The sequence below is a fragment of the Candida metapsilosis genome (genome assembly GCF_017655625.1).
Source record: "Candida metapsilosis strain BP57 chromosome Unknown scaffold9, whole genome shotgun sequence".
Classification (NCBI taxonomy): Eukaryota; Fungi; Ascomycota; class Pichiomycetes; order Serinales; family Debaryomycetaceae; genus Lodderomyces; species Lodderomyces metapsilosis.
The window spans coordinates 49,301-67,684 of NW_027138167.1; the positions used below are offsets into that span (position 1 = coordinate 49,301).

At 39.3% G+C, this 18,384-nt stretch overlaps 8 protein-coding genes across 8 annotated transcripts; 3 read left to right on the forward strand and 5 right to left on the reverse strand. All coding sequences in view use genetic code 12, as the record gives it.

Annotated features, from left to right (window-relative positions):
• Positions 1–181: 181 nt before the first annotated feature.
• I9W82_005665 (peptidylprolyl isomerase) lies at positions 182–1,447 on the reverse strand (the record flags this gene model as incomplete). The annotated part of the gene is made up of 1 exon (XM_067694866.1): positions 182–1,447. One exon carries the CDS (start codon positions 1,445–1,447, stop codon positions 182–184), a length of 1,266 nt encoding a protein of 421 aa, XP_067545817.1.
• A 345-nt stretch (positions 1,448–1,792) lies between these two features.
• On the reverse strand, positions 1,793–2,582 carry RPL6 (60S ribosomal protein eL6; the record flags this gene model as incomplete). The annotated part of the gene is made up of 2 exons (XM_067694867.1): positions 1,793–2,311; positions 2,571–2,582. 2 exons carry the CDS (start codon positions 2,580–2,582, stop codon positions 1,793–1,795), a joined length of 531 nt encoding a protein of 176 aa, XP_067545818.1.
• Positions 2,583–3,284: 702 nt separating this feature from the next.
• On the reverse strand, positions 3,285–7,781 carry I9W82_005667 (uncharacterized protein; the record flags this gene model as incomplete). The annotated part of the gene is made up of 2 exons (XM_067694868.1): positions 3,285–7,631; positions 7,767–7,781. The coding sequence occupies 2 exons, from the start codon at positions 7,779–7,781 to the stop codon at positions 3,285–3,287; spliced, it is 4,362 nt and encodes a 1,453-aa protein (XP_067545819.1).
• A 693-nt stretch (positions 7,782–8,474) lies between these two features.
• On the reverse strand, positions 8,475–9,245 carry RPS1 (40S ribosomal protein eS1; the record flags this gene model as incomplete). Its single annotated transcript, XM_067694869.1, has 1 exon — positions 8,475–9,245. One exon carries the CDS (start codon positions 9,243–9,245, stop codon positions 8,475–8,477), a length of 771 nt encoding a protein of 256 aa, XP_067545820.1.
• A 509-nt stretch (positions 9,246–9,754) lies between these two features.
• On the forward strand, positions 9,755–10,408 carry TEM1 (Ras family GTPase; the record flags this gene model as incomplete). The annotated part of the gene is made up of 2 exons (XM_067694870.1): positions 9,755–9,783; positions 9,841–10,408. The coding sequence occupies 2 exons, from the start codon at positions 9,755–9,757 to the stop codon at positions 10,406–10,408; spliced, it is 597 nt and encodes a 198-aa protein (XP_067545821.1).
• Positions 10,409–10,967: 559 nt separating this feature from the next.
• Positions 10,968–13,244, forward strand: ORC1 (origin recognition complex subunit 1; the record flags this gene model as incomplete). Its single annotated transcript, XM_067694872.1, has 1 exon — positions 10,968–13,244. The coding sequence occupies one exon, from the start codon at positions 10,968–10,970 to the stop codon at positions 13,242–13,244; it is 2,277 nt and encodes a 758-aa protein (XP_067545822.1).
• Positions 13,245–13,262: 18 nt separating this feature from the next.
• On the reverse strand, positions 13,263–17,594 carry I9W82_005671 (DNA-directed RNA polymerase III core subunit; the record flags this gene model as incomplete). The annotated part of the gene is made up of 1 exon (XM_067694873.1): positions 13,263–17,594. One exon carries the CDS (start codon positions 17,592–17,594, stop codon positions 13,263–13,265), a length of 4,332 nt encoding a protein of 1,443 aa, XP_067545823.1.
• A 181-nt stretch (positions 17,595–17,775) lies between these two features.
• On the forward strand, positions 17,776–18,384 carry TSR2 (Tsr2p; the record flags this gene model as incomplete). Its single annotated transcript, XM_067694874.1, has 1 exon — positions 17,776–18,384. One exon carries the CDS (start codon positions 17,776–17,778, stop codon positions 18,382–18,384), a length of 609 nt encoding a protein of 202 aa, XP_067545824.1.

Below are 18,384 nucleotides of genomic sequence, written 5' to 3' on the forward strand. Positions count from 1 at the left end.
CGAGGCTACCACTGAGGGGAACGCGTAATCTAACTAGCAAATGGTTTGTAGCAAATATAATATAGCAATACGGGGAATAAACTTTAAAACTCCACCGACTATAGAGAAAGAAAGAGAGAGAAGAATAATTTTCTTCAACATAACAAATTTAGATTTAATCGTCAATTATAGTTACTCTAATCTATTTCAAAGAAACCAATTTAATATCAAAAGTCAACTCAGAGTTGGCTGGGATACCTGGCAAGGCTTGAGATCCGTAACCCATTTTAGCAGGAATAACGACCCTTCTCTCACCACCAACACTCATTCCAGTGACTCCAAGGTCAAATCCTTTGATACATTCGCCTTTACCTAATTTGAAACTGAATGGCTTACCAGATGTGTTTTTGTCAAATACTTTACCATTCTTTAATTTACCAATGTATCTAATACCGACCTTGTTTCCAGACTTTGCAGTTGGGCCTGAACCAATTTTTCTGTCCTCAGTAATAACACCTCCTAATAATGTCTTTGTAGGGTACTTTTTGGAAGCTTTGTCTGATTCTGCACTCTTTTTCTCCTTCTTTTCTTTGGCCAAGGTGGATCCAGTAGGACCTTGTTCTAATTCTTCAGAAAATTGAACAGACTTCTTTTCTTCCTTCTTTGCAGCATTCTTTTTTGCCTTTTTAGACTTTTTGGATTCTTCTTGAGGCAAGGCTCTTTTCTTGTTTGCATCTCCGTTGGATTCAGCTTCTTCAGCATCTAATATCTCTTGAATTTTACCTGGCTCTGCTGACTCTTCATCATCATCTTCTTCTTCATCGTAGTCTTCGTTAAAGTCAATTCCGTGGATGATTTCATCTTCATCAGGAGATAAATCGTACTCATCATCGTACTCACCGTACTCTTCATCCTCGTCATCACTTTCATCAGCTGGGTGTTCAATGTAGTTACCAGTTAAGTGAATTGGGTAAGAACCAGTGACAACAAAGAATACCTCTTCGTCTGGAGTGATTGTGAGATCAAGAGTTTGTTGGTATTGGTGTTGAGGAGACAAGGTACAAACGACGAACTCGGAGACGTCATCGTCCAAGTCGTCATCGTCTTCTTCGTCATCTTCGTCAACTTCCTCATCATCATCTTCTTCTTTTTCTTCCTCTTCATCATCCTCTTCGATATCATCTTTCGAACCGTTAGCCTTCTTAGCGACCTCTTCGTCATCTAACTCATCCTCTTCATCCTCTTCATCCTCGTCATCCTCGTCATCCTCACTATCATCGTAGACACCAAAAGCGGTCTTCTTCAATATTCTCAAGGTGGAAGGTTCCGCTTTATCATCCTCGGCCTCCGGATCCAAAGAAGCCAATGTAAGTCTAATGGTTACTGGAAAATCCTCTTCAATGGCTGGGAGTGCCTGGAATGGCTTAAGAGCCAAGTTATAAGTAGCAATAGGTGTTAATTGTGACATGGTTGGCTATCAAAAGAACTTTATTCTTTGCGATGGGGTGAGTTTTTCTGCGATGCCTTGTAATTTTTTTTCAGGTGGATGGAAATTTATAGAATCTCTCGCTAGTTTAGCCAGCATTCACGTGGGCCCTGACTAACACACGTTTCCCGCCAACTTAACCCCATCAACTACATCCACAACTCTACAAAGATTTCTTTACATTAAATGAATCCGTTTATTGGATATATTTTGTAACTAAAATACAGTATTTCCAAATATAGCCTTCTATACATTTCTTCATCTCTGAGAAAACATACACAGACCATGATACCCTAACATCATATAAAAACCCCGTGTAAGTAAAATTTAAAATTTCAACAAGTGTGGTCTGTCACCGTTCTTTAATGAGAAAGAAGCAGCCAAGTATTGTTTCAACAATGGGGTCTTCTTGATTTCTGACAACAAAGCAGCGTCAACAGACTTTTGGTCAGCAACTCTTTCTGATTTGATTTCCTTCTTGGCTGGAGCTTCTTCAAAGAATTCAGCTTCGGATTTCTTGGATTTTGGTTTTTGTTCTCTAGCAAAGTATTCAACGTTGAATTTGGATACATCAACACCTTCAACGTTTACCTTGGTAGAAGTGGCAATGACGTATCTAGCATTGACTCTTCTCAATGGAACACCGTTGACCTTGAATGGACCTGAAACCAATAAGGTGTTATCTTCCAAGTTCTTCAAGTATACAACTCTCTTTCCTCTGAATCTTCCGGCCAACAAGATTAAAACGGTACCTGGAACTAATGAGGCACGCAATTTTTGTGGACGAGAAGTCTTTCTGGTTTGCTTTGGGACGGCAGCGTCTTGAGATTGATACCACTTTGGTGCCTAAATTGAAAAAATGTTAGTATTACAACTTTGATTATAGGATTTGGAGACTGTTCTGGAGAGGATGTTATATGTAATAGCCTCTCTGGCACACGGCAGTTTGCCAATCCATAAACCCATGGCCATTCAGTGAAACATATCAATCACATGGATGTGACAACTACTTCTCTCACGGCTGTGGTGACCTATCCATAGCCATTCCTCCCGATTGTACTCTTCAAACTCTCCAGTTCTTCCATATACTGCTTGCTTTACATACTGCTGAACTCATTTTTGATCTTGATGAATGTATGATATTGGGAAACACTATGGTGAATATTCTAAAATTTTTTTTTTTTTCCTCTCTCTCTGAGATTACACTCTTGGTGAAGAAAAAAGAAAAAAAAAAAATCTGTGTAAAACAGGGATCGTGTGGGAGGAGGCAAACCAGTCGCACTGACGCTCAAACGTTGGGCGAAAAAATATTCTTTCGGGCGAGGGTGGCGTGTGGGACTCGCGATCGTGCGCGCTGTTTGGCAGAGGAAAAAAATCATACTTTGTGTAATAAAATTGTGTTTATAAATTAGGGCTAAGCCCTAAGATGATCTTGTAACCATTTGTGGAGAGACCTTGCTGAGGTAGGGCAAGGTTGGCTGGGTGACAAATAATCACCAGCACGTGGGAGACTAACCAGGGGAGGGGAGCTCATCCAAGTAATGCTAGTGCCGTTAGTCTATAGAGTGTCGAGTAGCATTCAGTATGCTGTAGGCAATACACTACGATGGATGATTACGATCATGAAAGCTTAACTAACGGCAGGTTTACACTAACTCACTCAGATGCGAAGGTCTTGTAACTTAATCTTCGACATGAGTTACTACTCTTATAATACTTTAATTTTTGTATGAGAATTGGCACCAATTTTCCGCAAAAATAATCACACACAGTCAATTACAAATCTACTAAATAAAATCAAACTATTTATTATACACCACTAGGTAAAGTACTTCAAGTTTATGATAAGCTCACCGTGACCCGTAGGTATTGATATATTCTCATTGACATTGATGTAATGATCCAAATTAACAACAGCCTCAGCCACAGTTTCGCTCTTTCCAAAAGTATGTGGTTGTCTTACATTAAGAATCAACTGCCCTGTAGGAGCTGACTTGAATGGCACACTCTCACTCCATTTATATGAATTTGTACTCTTGTCAAGTTTAGCACCTCTAGTTTTCAACAATGTCTTCTCTTTGGTCGAAGTCTTCAACTCAACCTTGACATCTAAAGTTGGATTCGTGTAACCCTTGGCCTCCACAATTGTAAGTCTACCAGGAATTGCACCTTCACCATTGATACTAGCAGCAAAGCTAGATGCTTCAGTTGCACTACTAACATTTCGCTTATGTCCAAGAACAGGTTTTTGTGGAGGAGGTAATGGCTCTTCACGAATGTTTGGAGCAGCAGTAATACTTGAAATCTCTGCGTCTTGAGCTTCTCTAAACTCTTTTTCTTCCTCTGGAATGTCCTCTTCGCCACCATCGTCTTGCTTTTGTGATTTATCACTCTTGATTCCACTTCGTTCACTTCCTCTGGTTTGAGATGTAGTAATAGATCCAACGTCATCAGTCCTACTAGCCAGGTCACTATCCTTCTTTGATTTCCTCTTTCCTCTGAATCCTTTCAAGAATCTATCTCCCTTACCGATGGCATCAGCACCAGCACCGAGACCTGTACCAACAGCCCCAGTTGCAAAATCAGCGACATTACCAACTGCTTTCATTGAAGTTTGATGAACCAAACTAAGATCAACAGGAATTGCCTCCTTCGATTCAACAGGTGGTCTAACATACTCGGGGAAGAATGTGGCTCTCAAATCAAGTGTTCCTTGAGTGTCCAAGTTGACTGTGAATGGTGTAGTAGTCAACGCAGGAATATTGGACAAATCAAGGTTTGCCATACCCAACAATTCCAAATCATGCGTGAGATCCCAATCATAGACCTCAAGAATTAAAACTTGTCTCGATCTAGAAATCATAGGGAAATCAACTGCTTCATTCCAAAGTGGATCCAAAGTCCTACGCTTCTTGTCAGTCTTGAAAACCTCAACACCATCCAACTTGACCATACACAATGGATCTGACTTACCATTGGAATCAACTGATGGCAAATTCTTGGCTCCAATGATTTCCAATTTACAAATTCCAACATCCAAAATAGTATCCAATGGCGCCAACTTGGCAATCGATGGGACATATTCAAGTTGAACATCAATAGTATCCTTTGGTCCAATGTGAAGTGTAATTGGGCTTTTAAATGACTTTTCGTAAAGGTCAATCGTATCAAAAGTCTTTTCAGCTAAAATATCATTCTTATGAGTTACCTCCACCCTCTTTGTAAGTCTGAAAATCAACTTGGAATTGGGTAAATCTCTGATGAAAGTTTCCCCAGTGGATTTTGTGGAAATCTTTCTATTTTCAACCTTTGGTGAGACTCCTGATGGGTACGCGTGCTCGTCGAAAATAGTGTGTACATACACGTCATTCTTGCTGAATTTTCCTCCAAGAAGATGTACCGCCATATCACCAGCTCTGTATTTGACAGCATCTGCCAATTTAATCTTAATTTTGGGTGGTTCTGCCATAGCATCCTCTTCAGTTTCAATCCATTCATACTGACCAGGATTCTTCTTGTATGTCTCCTCATCTTTCTTGTATTGCTCTTCCTCACGCTGTTCCTTCAAACGCTTTTGCTCTTTATATTCATCCAAATTACGCAACTCGGATAAAGAGTAAGCATTGATTGTCGGGAAAAAGGAAACCGAGTAAAAAAGTGTCCCACATGATTCCCCTTCAAACAAAACAGGTTGCTCAATAATTTCTTCAGCACCATCATATCCAAGATAATACCCCTCGGCATTCTTTCTCAAGAAATCGGCAGCATTAATTGCTGCAGTTCCCAAAGATCTATCCTTTCCTTCAGGTTCAGCATCCATAATCTCTAACAAATAGTGCAGGTGTGGGTTAGGAACAGGTAAAAAGTAGACAGTGTTCCATTGTGGATTGACTGTTTCGGCAAATGTAACAGTCTTTCCTCTTAACTTACCATTCATAATTACTCTAACATATGGGTCCACATATCCAACCGATTCCAAATTCTTCAATCCCTTTGCTCCTCTCAAGTGGATTCTGATACCACCCACAGGTGCAGGTGTGATAACCTTGGAACTTGTATCTTCATCAACCGCCAAAGGTTTCCAGCTGGCACTAATACGGATTTGCGGAGGTGGGGAATTTTCAGAAAGAGCAGGGCATGTGATCCACAGTTGGCCTCTACCACTTTCAAAAACAAGATCTTGCAAATTGGCTTGCAAATTAGCAACAATAGTGTTATCAACTGTATCACGAACAAGTACTTGAACAGATGTCTCAGTTTGCTGAGTGATTAAACTCTCAAATGATTGTTCCCATGATGGCTCATTAGTTTGTCTCAACCTACGACACAATTTCACCAATTCGTTGTTGACATATATCTCAGCATATGGGTTCAACAACCCAACAACGGATTTTGAAATATCCAAGTCTCTAGCCTCGTGTAATGTGAGCTTCATTATACCAACCTCAGAATCAGTAATGACCTCTTTGGTACCATCATCGAGTTCCATTGGTTGCATTGTTGGGAAATACTTCATATCCAATTCCAATTTACCAACAACTTTTCCACCTTCCATGATATTTTTGACAATGCCCAGTTGATTTTCCTCTTGCAAAAATTCTCCCATTGGAAATTCACAGTTACCAATCAATTGATCATCTGCTTGATCCTCCAACAAGTGGAAAACATTAAAGTTGAAGAAATTACCTTCCAATTGATTCACCAATATATACTTGTGTTCCAAAAATATTGGATCATTAACCTGCTTCTTGGCCTTGGTTCTCTCATCAATATCGCCATTGTTGGACACTTTGATCTGAACATATGGATTAATACTGTTTGGCTTTGTAGTTTGTCCTGTTTTCAAATTCTTGCATGACTTGATATACACCGCAATAACACCAATAGAATCATTTGATTGACCCTCCAAGAGCTCTTCGACATTGATATCAAGAGAGTTTGGAGCATAAAGCATAGGTCTCAAAGTCGAGTGGATGATACCATTCACGAATTTAGACAACCCTGGAATAAACGACATGATATCAAGACCCAAGGTATCTCCACCAATTGGTTTCAAAACATAATCAATATTTGGTGGTTCTAAAAACTGAATAGAAACAATCTTGACATGTGGGAAGTTCAATGATAACTTCAATTTGACCTTCATTCTTCCAGTAAATGTCATATCTTCAACCAAAATTGGCAACGATTTCGAAATAAACGCTTTACCAACAGTGACACCTAATGCAACTTTTGGATCAATCTTTCTCTTGATTTCATTTTTGGTCATGTCATCGGTATCATTGGGAGCAAACGAGAATGCCCAATCCATCTCAATAGTATCGTGGCGTGTTTGTGGATATGACTTTATTGAATCAACACGAGGTGCTTTTGAACCCAATGTGAATTCATCCAATGACAACTTTTCAATACCAAAACCAGGTGCTTGATCTTTCAAAATTTCGTTAGCCTGAAACATGACTTGCTCGGACAAGGCAGGCATGTAAATAACCCAAAACTTGTCCAAAAACGAATTCATCCATTCCATACTTTCCAATTGATTGACCAATCTGTTATCAGCTTTCACTCTTTGCATATCATCCCTGATATTACGATTGAATCTTCTAAACTCTGTCCGGTAAACTGAGTTGGTAAAGAGCAAAACAAGTCCCAAGGATAAAATTCCTCCTCCCAATCTGGCAACCAACCAAGCAAAAAGACATGTTCCAAGCATAAGGGACGTATTCCAATACCAATCACCATAAAAATGGTCAATAATATAACCCTCGACTAGTTTTCCAGTTTTCAACAACCTTTTCTTATCACTGCCTTCATCAGCATCCCAACCACCGACTTTTTGCCATGAGAATGTCAATTGATCCCTTATGTGGACCTTTTCGTGGGGATGATTTGATGGAGTGGGCTTTGGCTCAGTTGTTGGTTTAGACTGTTGTTGTGCACCAGACTGAACTTTTCTATTGTACTCTTCAAGGTCATGCTTGTTACCACCAAAGCCGGGATGACGCTGTTTCTCCGAGTAACTATCGTCCTTCTTCTCCTTTGAGTGCTTTGAATCTTGTCCAGGGTGGCCGCTCTTCTCAATGTTTTTCTTTTGTTGTTCAAATTGGTCTTTCGATGTTCCTTCACCTTCACCAGCAAACGCTGGCTCACCATTCTTTTCAGGGTCCTTACGATCCTAGTTACAAGTTAGTAGGTATTCAATGGTATGAGAGAGGGGGGGCTTCGTTGCGATTGTGTTGCCCATCTCATGTTTCAACATTGCTCTGTTATCATAGCAAGTGAGATGTGTGCTAATACATACTGAACTTTGGATCATAATGAATCTGTAGTTAATTGATTAATAGATCCCAAGTGTAAAGAAAAGGTAACTTCTCAAGATGTAGGCTTTCTTTTTTTCTCCAAGTCGTTAACGTTGGAATTGAATGAAGAAAAAGGGTTATTCTTCTCTGTTCTTTTTTTTTTTTTGTTACTCCTGAAATTGGAATATGAAGAAGAAGAAGAAGAAGTGGATGAAATTGGATGAAATTGTAAAATTAAAAATTCCTTTGTTTCCGGCTTTTTGTGATCAGATTTTTATTTATTTGCTTTAATGCACTCGGGAGAGAGTAATCAGTTTATCATTACTAATGTGTTTACCAATTGAAACAAGATAAATGTATTCTTAGTAGGGAAGCTTGTATACATATGAGTTAGATAGAGTCTACCACCAGTTGAGCAAAGTTTTGAGTGTAACATTTCTTTGGTAAGGCTACGCCTTGTTTTTTGTTGCTCGTGTTTGTGTCATTTGTCCGATTATTGCTATTTTAAAAACGTCATTATTATTATATGTCGTAAACGTACTACACACGACATTGGAGAATGCGACACTGATTGAATAAGTAAACTTGATCGAATCACTTCACTACATCTCTACAATCTCTAACTTAAAAATCCTCTCGTATATGTATTTATTTATTATTGGTAGTTACAAATTATGAAATATAATAAAAAGATGCTCAATGTCTTCCCCTTAAACGGATTCCAAAACAACATCCTTGAAACCACCTGCAACCTTCTTACCCTTTTCTTCAGTTGAACCTTCACCGTGTAAAGCCAACAATGAACCCAAATCGAATTTTGGTTGTTTCAACAACTTGACCTTTCTAATGTGAACATTTTGCAATGGGAAGATGGTTTGAGTAGATTTTTCAATTTCACGACCAATAACTTCTGGAATCAATTTTGAGGTTAATTGAGCCAAAGTACAGTTGGAAACTTCTCTTTGCATAATTTCAGTCATCTTCTTTCTGATTTCTCTCAATTTAGATGATTGAGCATAAGTAGTCTTTTTGATTTGGTTTGGTTGTCTCTTGGTGAAAGCAATGGCAAATACTCTCAAAACATAGTCATCAGCAGTCTTGACAGTGACGTTGGCTTCAACCAATGATTGCCATTTTCTAACCAATGATCTTATTTTATCTGAGGTAAAGTCCAAACCGTGGAAGTTGGTCAACAAGTTTTTACCTTGAACTTCATCAACTCTCAACTTGATCTTTCTGTAAGAGTGGTCTTCTGAACCTTGTAAGTCGGCTAAACAGACTTCGAAAACTCTTCCCTTCAATCCATCTGCAGCGTTCTTCAAACCAGTGGATCTGTTGATTAAAGTCTTACCAACATTTCTGTTTTCAAAAGTGGTTGGGGCCTTGATATCAAACCAATCTTTTCTGGTGAATGGGTCTACGACCTTCTTCTTCAATCCCTTCTTTCCTTTAGAAAGTCTCTTATTTTTACCTACTGCCATGTTATTGATATATGCCTTCAGTTGTTGTAAGATAAAAGAAAGGGAAGAAAACTTTGAAAAATTTATTAAAGAGCCTGTATTAAAATTTTTTTTTTTGCTTCGCACAGTGTGAGGGAAACATATGTTATTACATAAGGTAGCATCATTGTATTATGTAATCAATTATCTAATATAACAGTACAATCATTTAGTATGGGCGAGACATCACTTTTTTCTGCGCTACCGAAACTAATGTGTGTGATATTATGGGAGCTCCTTTTCTCAACTCCGCACGTGCCTTAATTTTGATTAGGGCTCAACCCTTCTTGGTGTCGTGCGACATACTCAAAAGGTAAACATCTTGATTTAGATATGGAGACAGCGATCAACGTGACATCTAACGAGCTTCAAGAGCTGATTTGCAACAACAAGTTTCCATCACAATCATTCCCACAGAAGTACTCATCATACCTGAACATCAGACACTAATATATCTCCCCCATTGCACCTCAACCAGTCAGTAACCTCCAATGGATCAGGATCAAGACCAAAACAATCAGTATGTTTACCCTTTTTTTTGCAATCAATCACAATCACATATACTAACAAAACACAGAGTTGCTTTGAAGATAGGGTTGATAGGCGACTCCCAAATAGGTAAAACGTCATTAATGGTTAAATATGTTGAAGGATCCTTTGACGAAGACTATATACAAACACTTGGCGTCAACTTCATGGATAAACGAATACAAATAAGAAACATAACCATCATGTTTTCGATATGGGATCTTGGAGGACAGAAAGAATTTATCAATATGCTACCGCTAGTTTCAAATGATGCGGTTGCAATCTTGTTTATGTTTGATTTGACTAGAAAATCCACCCTCAATTCCATTAAAGAGTGGTATCGACAAGTGAGAGGGTTCAACAAAACAGCAATCCCATTCCTCATTGGCACCAAGTATGACCAGTTTATAGATTTATCATTTCAGGACCAAATTGAAATAACACAACAAGCTAAAAAGTTTGGAGCTGCAATGAAGGCTCCAGTCATTTTCTGTTCAACCAGTCATTCAATCAACGTACAAAAGATATTCAAGATAATCTTATCGAAAGCATTTGATTTAAAGTTGAATTTAGAGGAGATTGTTAACGTTGGAGAACCAATACTTATCTTTAAGTGAAGAGTGTCGTGAGGTGATGATGCTGCAGCCTTATTCAAGGGCTATAATAAATGATGGTATTACAGATTCAATGAGACTGTTTGCATAGTGAGATGACAAATGGCGAGACTCCATATAGTCTGATTACTGATATGAGAAAGATGTCAATGGAGTGATACCAAGAACTATAACTAATGGTACTATCAGAGTGCAATACGTAACACATAGCAACATGTGGTGTTACGTAGGTTTGGGAATATAAATATAGCTGCTCAGTCCCAGATTGACAATGATTCTATAGATGAATGATCTAACGACTACTTACTATAATGAGTTAATACTTATATTACAAAGTGTTTATAACATTAGACACCATTTAGATATTGTAGGAAGACTCATGCATTAACACATTTCTACAGCGTCTCAATAGGACAATAGTATAAAACGTATCTCATCAACTCTCTGTGCTTCGGATATCGAAGCGTCTGTGAGTAACCTGCATATAGTTCATGTATATCATTTTTGATCGACGCCGCGCAAAAGAAACCCACCTGTGTATATCCTTCAACTCCGGTTACCAATGCCACCGAAACACAAGGATTGGGAGCTTGTATTTAGTTCTGAAATTGACAATGAAGGCAATTCTGCTCTGCGCCCTCACTCAAGGAGAACCAACCGAAGATCTAACTCAACGAAATCGTCTTCAGATACTCTCATCTTGAGACGTAAAACTGATCAATTCCAAGTGAAACCAGGAGACACAATTTTGGTCACTGCTGACGGTGAGACCAACATAGCGTTGATTAAAGATATACGGTTTGGTATTAACGACTTTGTGGAGATTTTTGTCATTTGGTTCAGTGAAAGAGAAGAACTTGATACCATTCCTGCAGATATTGAGATTGTCGATGATGAGATATTGTTAACTCCATATCATGACGAAATCAAACTTGACCAAATAGGCGAACATGTTCAAGTTGTATCTGAGAACGAATTTAAAAGAGGTCAAACGGCATCAGGAAAACGGTTCATGTGCCGTAGGGTAACAAACGAGAAGGACAAGTTTTCAAAAACATTCGATTACGATGAGCTTATGCTACAGTTTTCTCAAGGCGCTGAGCTGTTTCAAAATACACTAAAGAAGATTGTGTTTAACCAAGGTCTGTTGGAGAAGGATAGGAGAACCGGGGCAAAGCGAACGGTTACTAAAAGTGACCAAAATCAAACTAAAGTCCAAGCTAAGGCCCAAGCAAAAGACTCTTCTGACGACTCTGAGAGTTCGGACTTTGCTGTAGATAGTGATGATGACAGTGAAAGTTTTGATGAATCTGAAGAGGAAGAAGAGGTGCCCTCTAAAAAGCCAAAGCGTACTGAAATAGCCACACCAACCCGCGGAAAGAAAAGAATTGTATATCTGTCACCAAGCAAATCACTGTCGCCGACTAAATTGTCCCGCTCAAATGATTCAGAAATTGAGAGTATCTACTCAGTAGTTACTCCTCGTAAGAAAATTAGAGTTTTCCAAGATCAAGCCCCATTACCATCATTTACATCTCCGTCTAAGAAACTATCAGGAGAAACACTAGATCCAACTTCGGAAGCATTTAGGGAAGTCAAGCAAAAACTACACACATCTCAAAGGTTGAATGCGCTTCCTGGTAGAGAAGATGAGTTTCTGATGATTTACGCCAGTTTGGAAAGTGCAATAAACGAAGAAACAGGTTGTTGTATTTACGTAAGTGGTGTGCCAGGAATGGGGAAAACGGCAACCATAAAAGATGTCATTGAGCAAATGAAAGAACTAACAAAAGAAGGATATGTCAAACCATTTAATTTTCTTGAAATTAATGGATTAAAATTGCTTGCACCAACTGTTGCTTATAGTATGTTATGGGAGCATATAACTGGTGGTGATCGAGTGGTTGACGCAAACGCAGCTATCTTGTTGGAAGAATATTTTAAAAGAAATGATGATAAAAGGAAGCCGTTGGTGGTGATGATGGATGAATTGGACCAAATAGCTCAAAAGAAGCAAAATGTGATGTACAACTTCTTCAATTGGCCAACATACGCCACTTCAAAGTTGATTGTTATAGCCGTTGCAAATACTATGGATTTACCAGAAAGAGTTCTTGCAAACAAGATTTCATCGAGAATGGGGTTACGAAGAATTCAGTTCAAAGGTTACACATACCAGCAACTTGGAGCTATTATTCAGCACAGACTAGACATGTTGACAAAGAGCAGTCGACACAAGGTGGAAATAAGTTCTGATGCAATTGGATTTGCATCTCGAAAAGTCGCCAGTGTTAGTGGGGACGCTAGACGTGCATTGACAATCTGTCGTAGAGCTGTTGAAATTGCCGAAAAGCAATATTTGGAAAGCAATGATGAAAATGAAGGCTCTTGTCAGGTATTGATATCTCATATAGCACAAGCTATCAGCGAAAGTGTCAACTCACCACTAGCAAAGTACCTCAACACGTTGCCATTTGCGGCCAAGCTTTTCCTTGCGGCACTTTTAAAAAGAATGAGGCGAAGCGGATTGGCTGAGAATGCCATGGGTGATATCATTGACGAAATGAAGATCTCAATGGGAATGTATACATCTTCTAATCCTTTCATGACAGACTCTTCAATGCTTGGTTTGTTATACACAGATAAAATTGGCGACAAGGTACAAGTCAATATAAGAGTCCACCACTTTGAATACATTTTAAATGGTTTAGTAGAAGCAGGGATAGTCAATCAACAAAACTTGTCGAGTGATAGGAGAAGAATGGTTTTGTTAAACGTTAGCGAAGAAGAGGTGGTGTCGGTATTGAAAAAGGATCTGGAAATATCACAATTTTTGTAATTTATTAAAATATATACACTAAGCAGCTGTACTTACTTCACAGCAAGACTCAAACAATGTATTTTTCCTCTTTAATACCTTATCATCATAATTGGACGTTTTAACCAACTTAAATGCTCCAGTACCAACGCTCATTGTTTGACCTAATATAATACATTCAGAAACACCCTCGATCTTGTCCTTCTTCATGAAAAATGCTGCATCAAACAAATGATCCGTGGTCTTTTCAAACGACGCCAATTGCAAAACAGAGTCACGCATTTTACTAAGACCAAATCTAGTAATACCCAAGACTTCACCTTTGTATGTCATAACGTCACCCAATAGCTGAATATGACGAGGATCAACACTCATACCGTGATTACTCATTGTGTAATCAATTTCCCTAATGATGGAACCTCTAGCAGCTTCAATACCCAATATTTCATTCACTTCAAGGACATGATTCGTAGTAGTTTTTGTGCCAACTATACCTTCAGTGTTCATTACATCTTTCAATCCATACCCTTCAACAAGCAATTCCTTCTTACCATCGTCTTTGATGTTGATGACGGCACGGAAGATGTTTGGCAACCCCTTGATGCAAATGTCAGGCAAAACTCTCTTTAAAGTCTGCATTCTGAAGAAAAGGCCATTCAGTGGATCCCCAGACTTCAAGCTCTCGGACTTTGAATCACTGATATTACACAAAACATTGATTCTATTCTTACCAGTGATGATCACATCAGATGCAGCAATCTTTAACTTAGGAGCCTTACAGATGGCCTGAGCAATGTTTTCAATGTTCAACTCCAATTGCAACTTGTCAATAGTCTCCAAGTCCAATTTGATAGCCAAGTAAGCCATATTGTCCTTATAAACATCCTCAATGAAAAAAGCAACATCCTTCAATAACGTCTTTTCAATTCTTCCCTTTGCTACACGAGCAGCAATTTCGTCATCGTCATTGACCAAAACAGCATTGATAATCGGTGTCGAGATTGTTTTGGACGCATTGATGATTTCTTTAATACGAGGCACACCCAAAGTGACATTCATCGATGCCACACCAGCAAAATGGAAAGTTTTCAAAGTCATTTGTGTACCCGGTTCACCAATTGATTGGGCTCCTATAGCACCAACGGCAGTTCCTGGTTCCACTTTTGCCCTTGAATATTTGTACAAACATTGCTTCATAAATTCCTTGACAGCCTTGTGTGATATTTTCAACAATTGGCTCACTGTGTTGAGCTTAGCCTCATCTTCGTCTAGTTGAATGTCATCTTCACTCACTCTCGTGTAGAGTGCTTGTAAACCTCTGCTCTCCCTTATCCTAGCAAGAGTTTCAGCCTTGTCTCGCAAAAACTCTCTAACTGATTCATAAAACGCCCTCTCGGCATCTTTTTGATCTACTAGTTCATCTTCGCTTTGCTTTTCATTGCCAACAACAACAAGCTTATCAACAAGGGGCTTCAAAGTCTTGTCAGCTAATTCATTTATTTCATAAGGCAACAATGACTTATCGTTGGCGTTATATGTCACATTGTATGCGTGGTCCCATTGTCTCACGAAATTCACGGGTTTGGCATCACCTTCCATATCATAAGGATCCAATCCGTCTCCACCATAAGTAAACTGGACAATACCATTGGATGAGTTACGTACAGTATTGTCGTATTGTGAAGAAAGATCTTCAAGGGACTTCATCAAACGACGTGACATGTAACCAGTCTCGGCAGTCTTGACAGCAGTATCAACCAAACCTTCTCTTCCTGAAATAGCATGGAACAAGAATTCTGGTGGGGATAATCCACTAAAGAATGAATTTCTAACGAAACCTTTAGATTGCGGCGTTTTCGAATTCTTGGTAAAATGAGGCAATGAACGATCCTGAAAACCATCGGGAACACGATGACCAGAGATAATTTGTTGTCCAACAACCGCCACCATTTGCGACACATTCAAAGTCGAACCTTTGGAACCACAAGTAGCCATAATCAAGGGAGCATTCAATGAATCCAACTCACGAATACAAACATCACCCACTTCTTCTCTAACCTTGGATAATAACCCTCCAATCTTCGCTTCCAAAGTCTGTTCCTCATTACAACCTGGTTGAGTTTCCAACTTGCCTCTATTGTACAAATCAATCAATTGATCACATTTAAGATATGCTTGTTCAACCATTAACTCCTTCTTTTGTTTCAATTCATATGCTGGTGTCACATCATTAATACCGATGGAAAACCCACGATTACCTAAAAATCTAGCACATAATTTTGCCATTCTATTCATTGCAGCTGCCGCTTCTTGTGGCCCATAGTCTCGAAGGATAGTGTAAAAGACAGAGTGTTTTTTACCATCACCCAAAGTGGACTTGTCCATTAACCCACTGAGAATTTGTGAGCCCCTAATGATAACAAATCCATCGTTTGGCGACATCTCACTAGGCAATCCTTTAGCAGGTGGATGGAAGGTCTTGTTTTTGGCATTCAAATTGATGACCACTTTACTTTGCCTATTTGGTTTTATCAATAGTGAAAACACTTGCTTACCCGTCCAAAGCATAACTGGTTTCATAATTGTTGGAGGTGGGATGTCAAACTGTATATCAGCATCTGACATCATACTTAATAGCTGGACTAATGAAGCGCGGTCGAAAAAGGAGTCCTTATGCGAAATCAAATACGATCCGGTGATGAAATCTTGAGTAGCGGCAATGATTGGCTCACCAGACTTAGGTGTCAATAAATTATTCTTAACTCCCATCAAGTTTATTGCCTCTGCTCTGGCCTCTTCAGTTTGAGGGACATGCAAGTTCATTTCATCACCATCGAAATCGGCATTGTAGGGAGTACACACACATTCATTCAATCTAAATGTTCTCCATGGACGTATCTTGGCATAATGCGCCAAAATGGATAGCCTATGCAACGAAGGCTGACGGTTAAACAATACAACATCTCCATCTTCAATATGACGTTCAACAACGTCACCAATTTGCAAAGATTTTGCCAACTTAATACGATCTCCAAATCTCAAATTTCTCTTCCCGGCTTCATTTTGTTTCATCACGTAATTTGCACCCGGATGTACATCTGGCCCATTTATAATCAATCCTTGTAATTTTTTCTTGTTGTATCTTGTACATTTTTCAGGATATGTCAACACCTTAGCCACCCTATCAGGAACTGCAACTTCATCGATTTTCAAGTTAGGGTCAGGTGAAATGACAGTTCTTCCGGAAAAATCGACTCTCTTACCTGACAAGTTTCCTCTAAAACGACCTTGTTTACCTTTCAATCTCTGACAGAACCCACGTATTGGCTTAGCAGATTTCGACCCACCACCACCACCACCACCTGACATTAAAGCAGGATTTGCAGTGTCGGAATTGATGTACATCGCTACGGAAAGTTGCAAGTAGTCCCACTGCTCCATCAAATTGTTTATAGAAATTCCCTTGGCAATTCCTGCTTTGATCATTGATGATGTCCAAACAATTTCAGTAAGCTTGACTGTAAGATCATCTTCATTTGATTGTGCATCCATCATCACTGAAGGTCTAATACAGACTGGTGGAGCCGGTAGGTATCGCCAAATATACATTTCCGGTCTACCACCTTTAGATGCATCCATTCCAAGCAACTCACAGTCTTCGGGGATGATCTGTTTAAACAAATTCAAAGTCTTTAATGGATTGAAATCCTCCTGAATTCTTTTGGCAAACTTCTCCAAATCTGGGTTTCGTTTAAACACCAAGTCCAAATCCTCATCCCAAACTGTCTTTTCCGGTGTATCCTTCTTACCAATCCATCTAAAAGTATCGTGAACAATTTTCAACGATGCTGGCCCAGCACCACTGGCTGCTTTCTTGACAACACCATTTACATGGTTACACTTTAAACAGCGTCGTTGCTTCTTACATTGATCATTGATTTTCTTTAAAATTTTCATCCTTTTCAAATTGTCAATATTGGGTCGTCTTAATTCTGATAAAAACTGGCGTTTCGCTTGTGGATCGAGTAATATGGCACCACAACTTTTGCAAACGCACTGTAAAACTGATATAACAGCTTTGAAGTATCCCACATGAAACACTGGCAATGCGAGCCTGATGTGTCCAAAATGGCCATTACACGATGCAAGATTTCCATGACATGTAGCACATTCTGATGAATTTGACGAGATACCCATATGCGTATCCAAAGCTCCACCTTCCTTCGGCACTCTTCCTTTGTCCAAATCATACAAGTCTCTCGTCTGTATCTCGACTTCTGATTGGGCAACGATATCCTTGGCTGAAAGTGCAGAAAATTCCAACCCATCAATACATTTGGGAGCAATATCCAACACAACTTCTTTACCCATGATAAAATAGTGGTGTTAGGATTGTGTGAAGTCCGGATGTGCTTCAGTTAAATCTCAAGAACAAAATTGAGTGAATCAGAAGGGTGAGATTTTTTTTTTTTTTCTTTCATCACCGGATCTGTCGCGGCTTGAAAAATGAGATGCTCATCGACTCACAACAGAACCAACTAGGCAACTAAAAATGGCAACTACTATCGATCCTACAGACTACGTGGAAGTTGAGAATGGCACTTTGACATTCCCAAACGAGAAGCAACAAGCCAAATTCGAATTAGGTGTTTGCATGGCTGTTTATAAATGGGAAGAGTTAGCCACGGCAGTTGAGAACTCCTGGGGTGGACCAAAATCAGCCGAGAAAAGAGACTGGATCAGTGGTATAGTGATTGACTTGTTTAAGGAGTCCAGCGCTGTTGACATCCAGTTGATTGAAGAGACGTTGTTGTATGCAATGGTGGATGAATTTGATGTGCAAGTTGATAACGATTCAGCTTTGGAGATTGCTGCCTTGGTTATGGCCTTCTACAAGCAGGTTCAAGAACAAAAATATGACCATATTGATGCTTTATATGCTAGGTGGCAGGAAAAGAGAAACACTCAAGAGGAGAAAAGGCATGTGCATATAGAGGAGGATCCAAATAACCCAGACGATTCAGACAACGGAGATGATGATGATGATGATGATAACGAAGATAATATGGACATAGACGAAGAGAGAGTAGAACACAAGGAGGAGCCCATTATTGATGACGATGGGTTCCAGCTAGTACAAAAAAAGGGTAAAAGGAGGTAA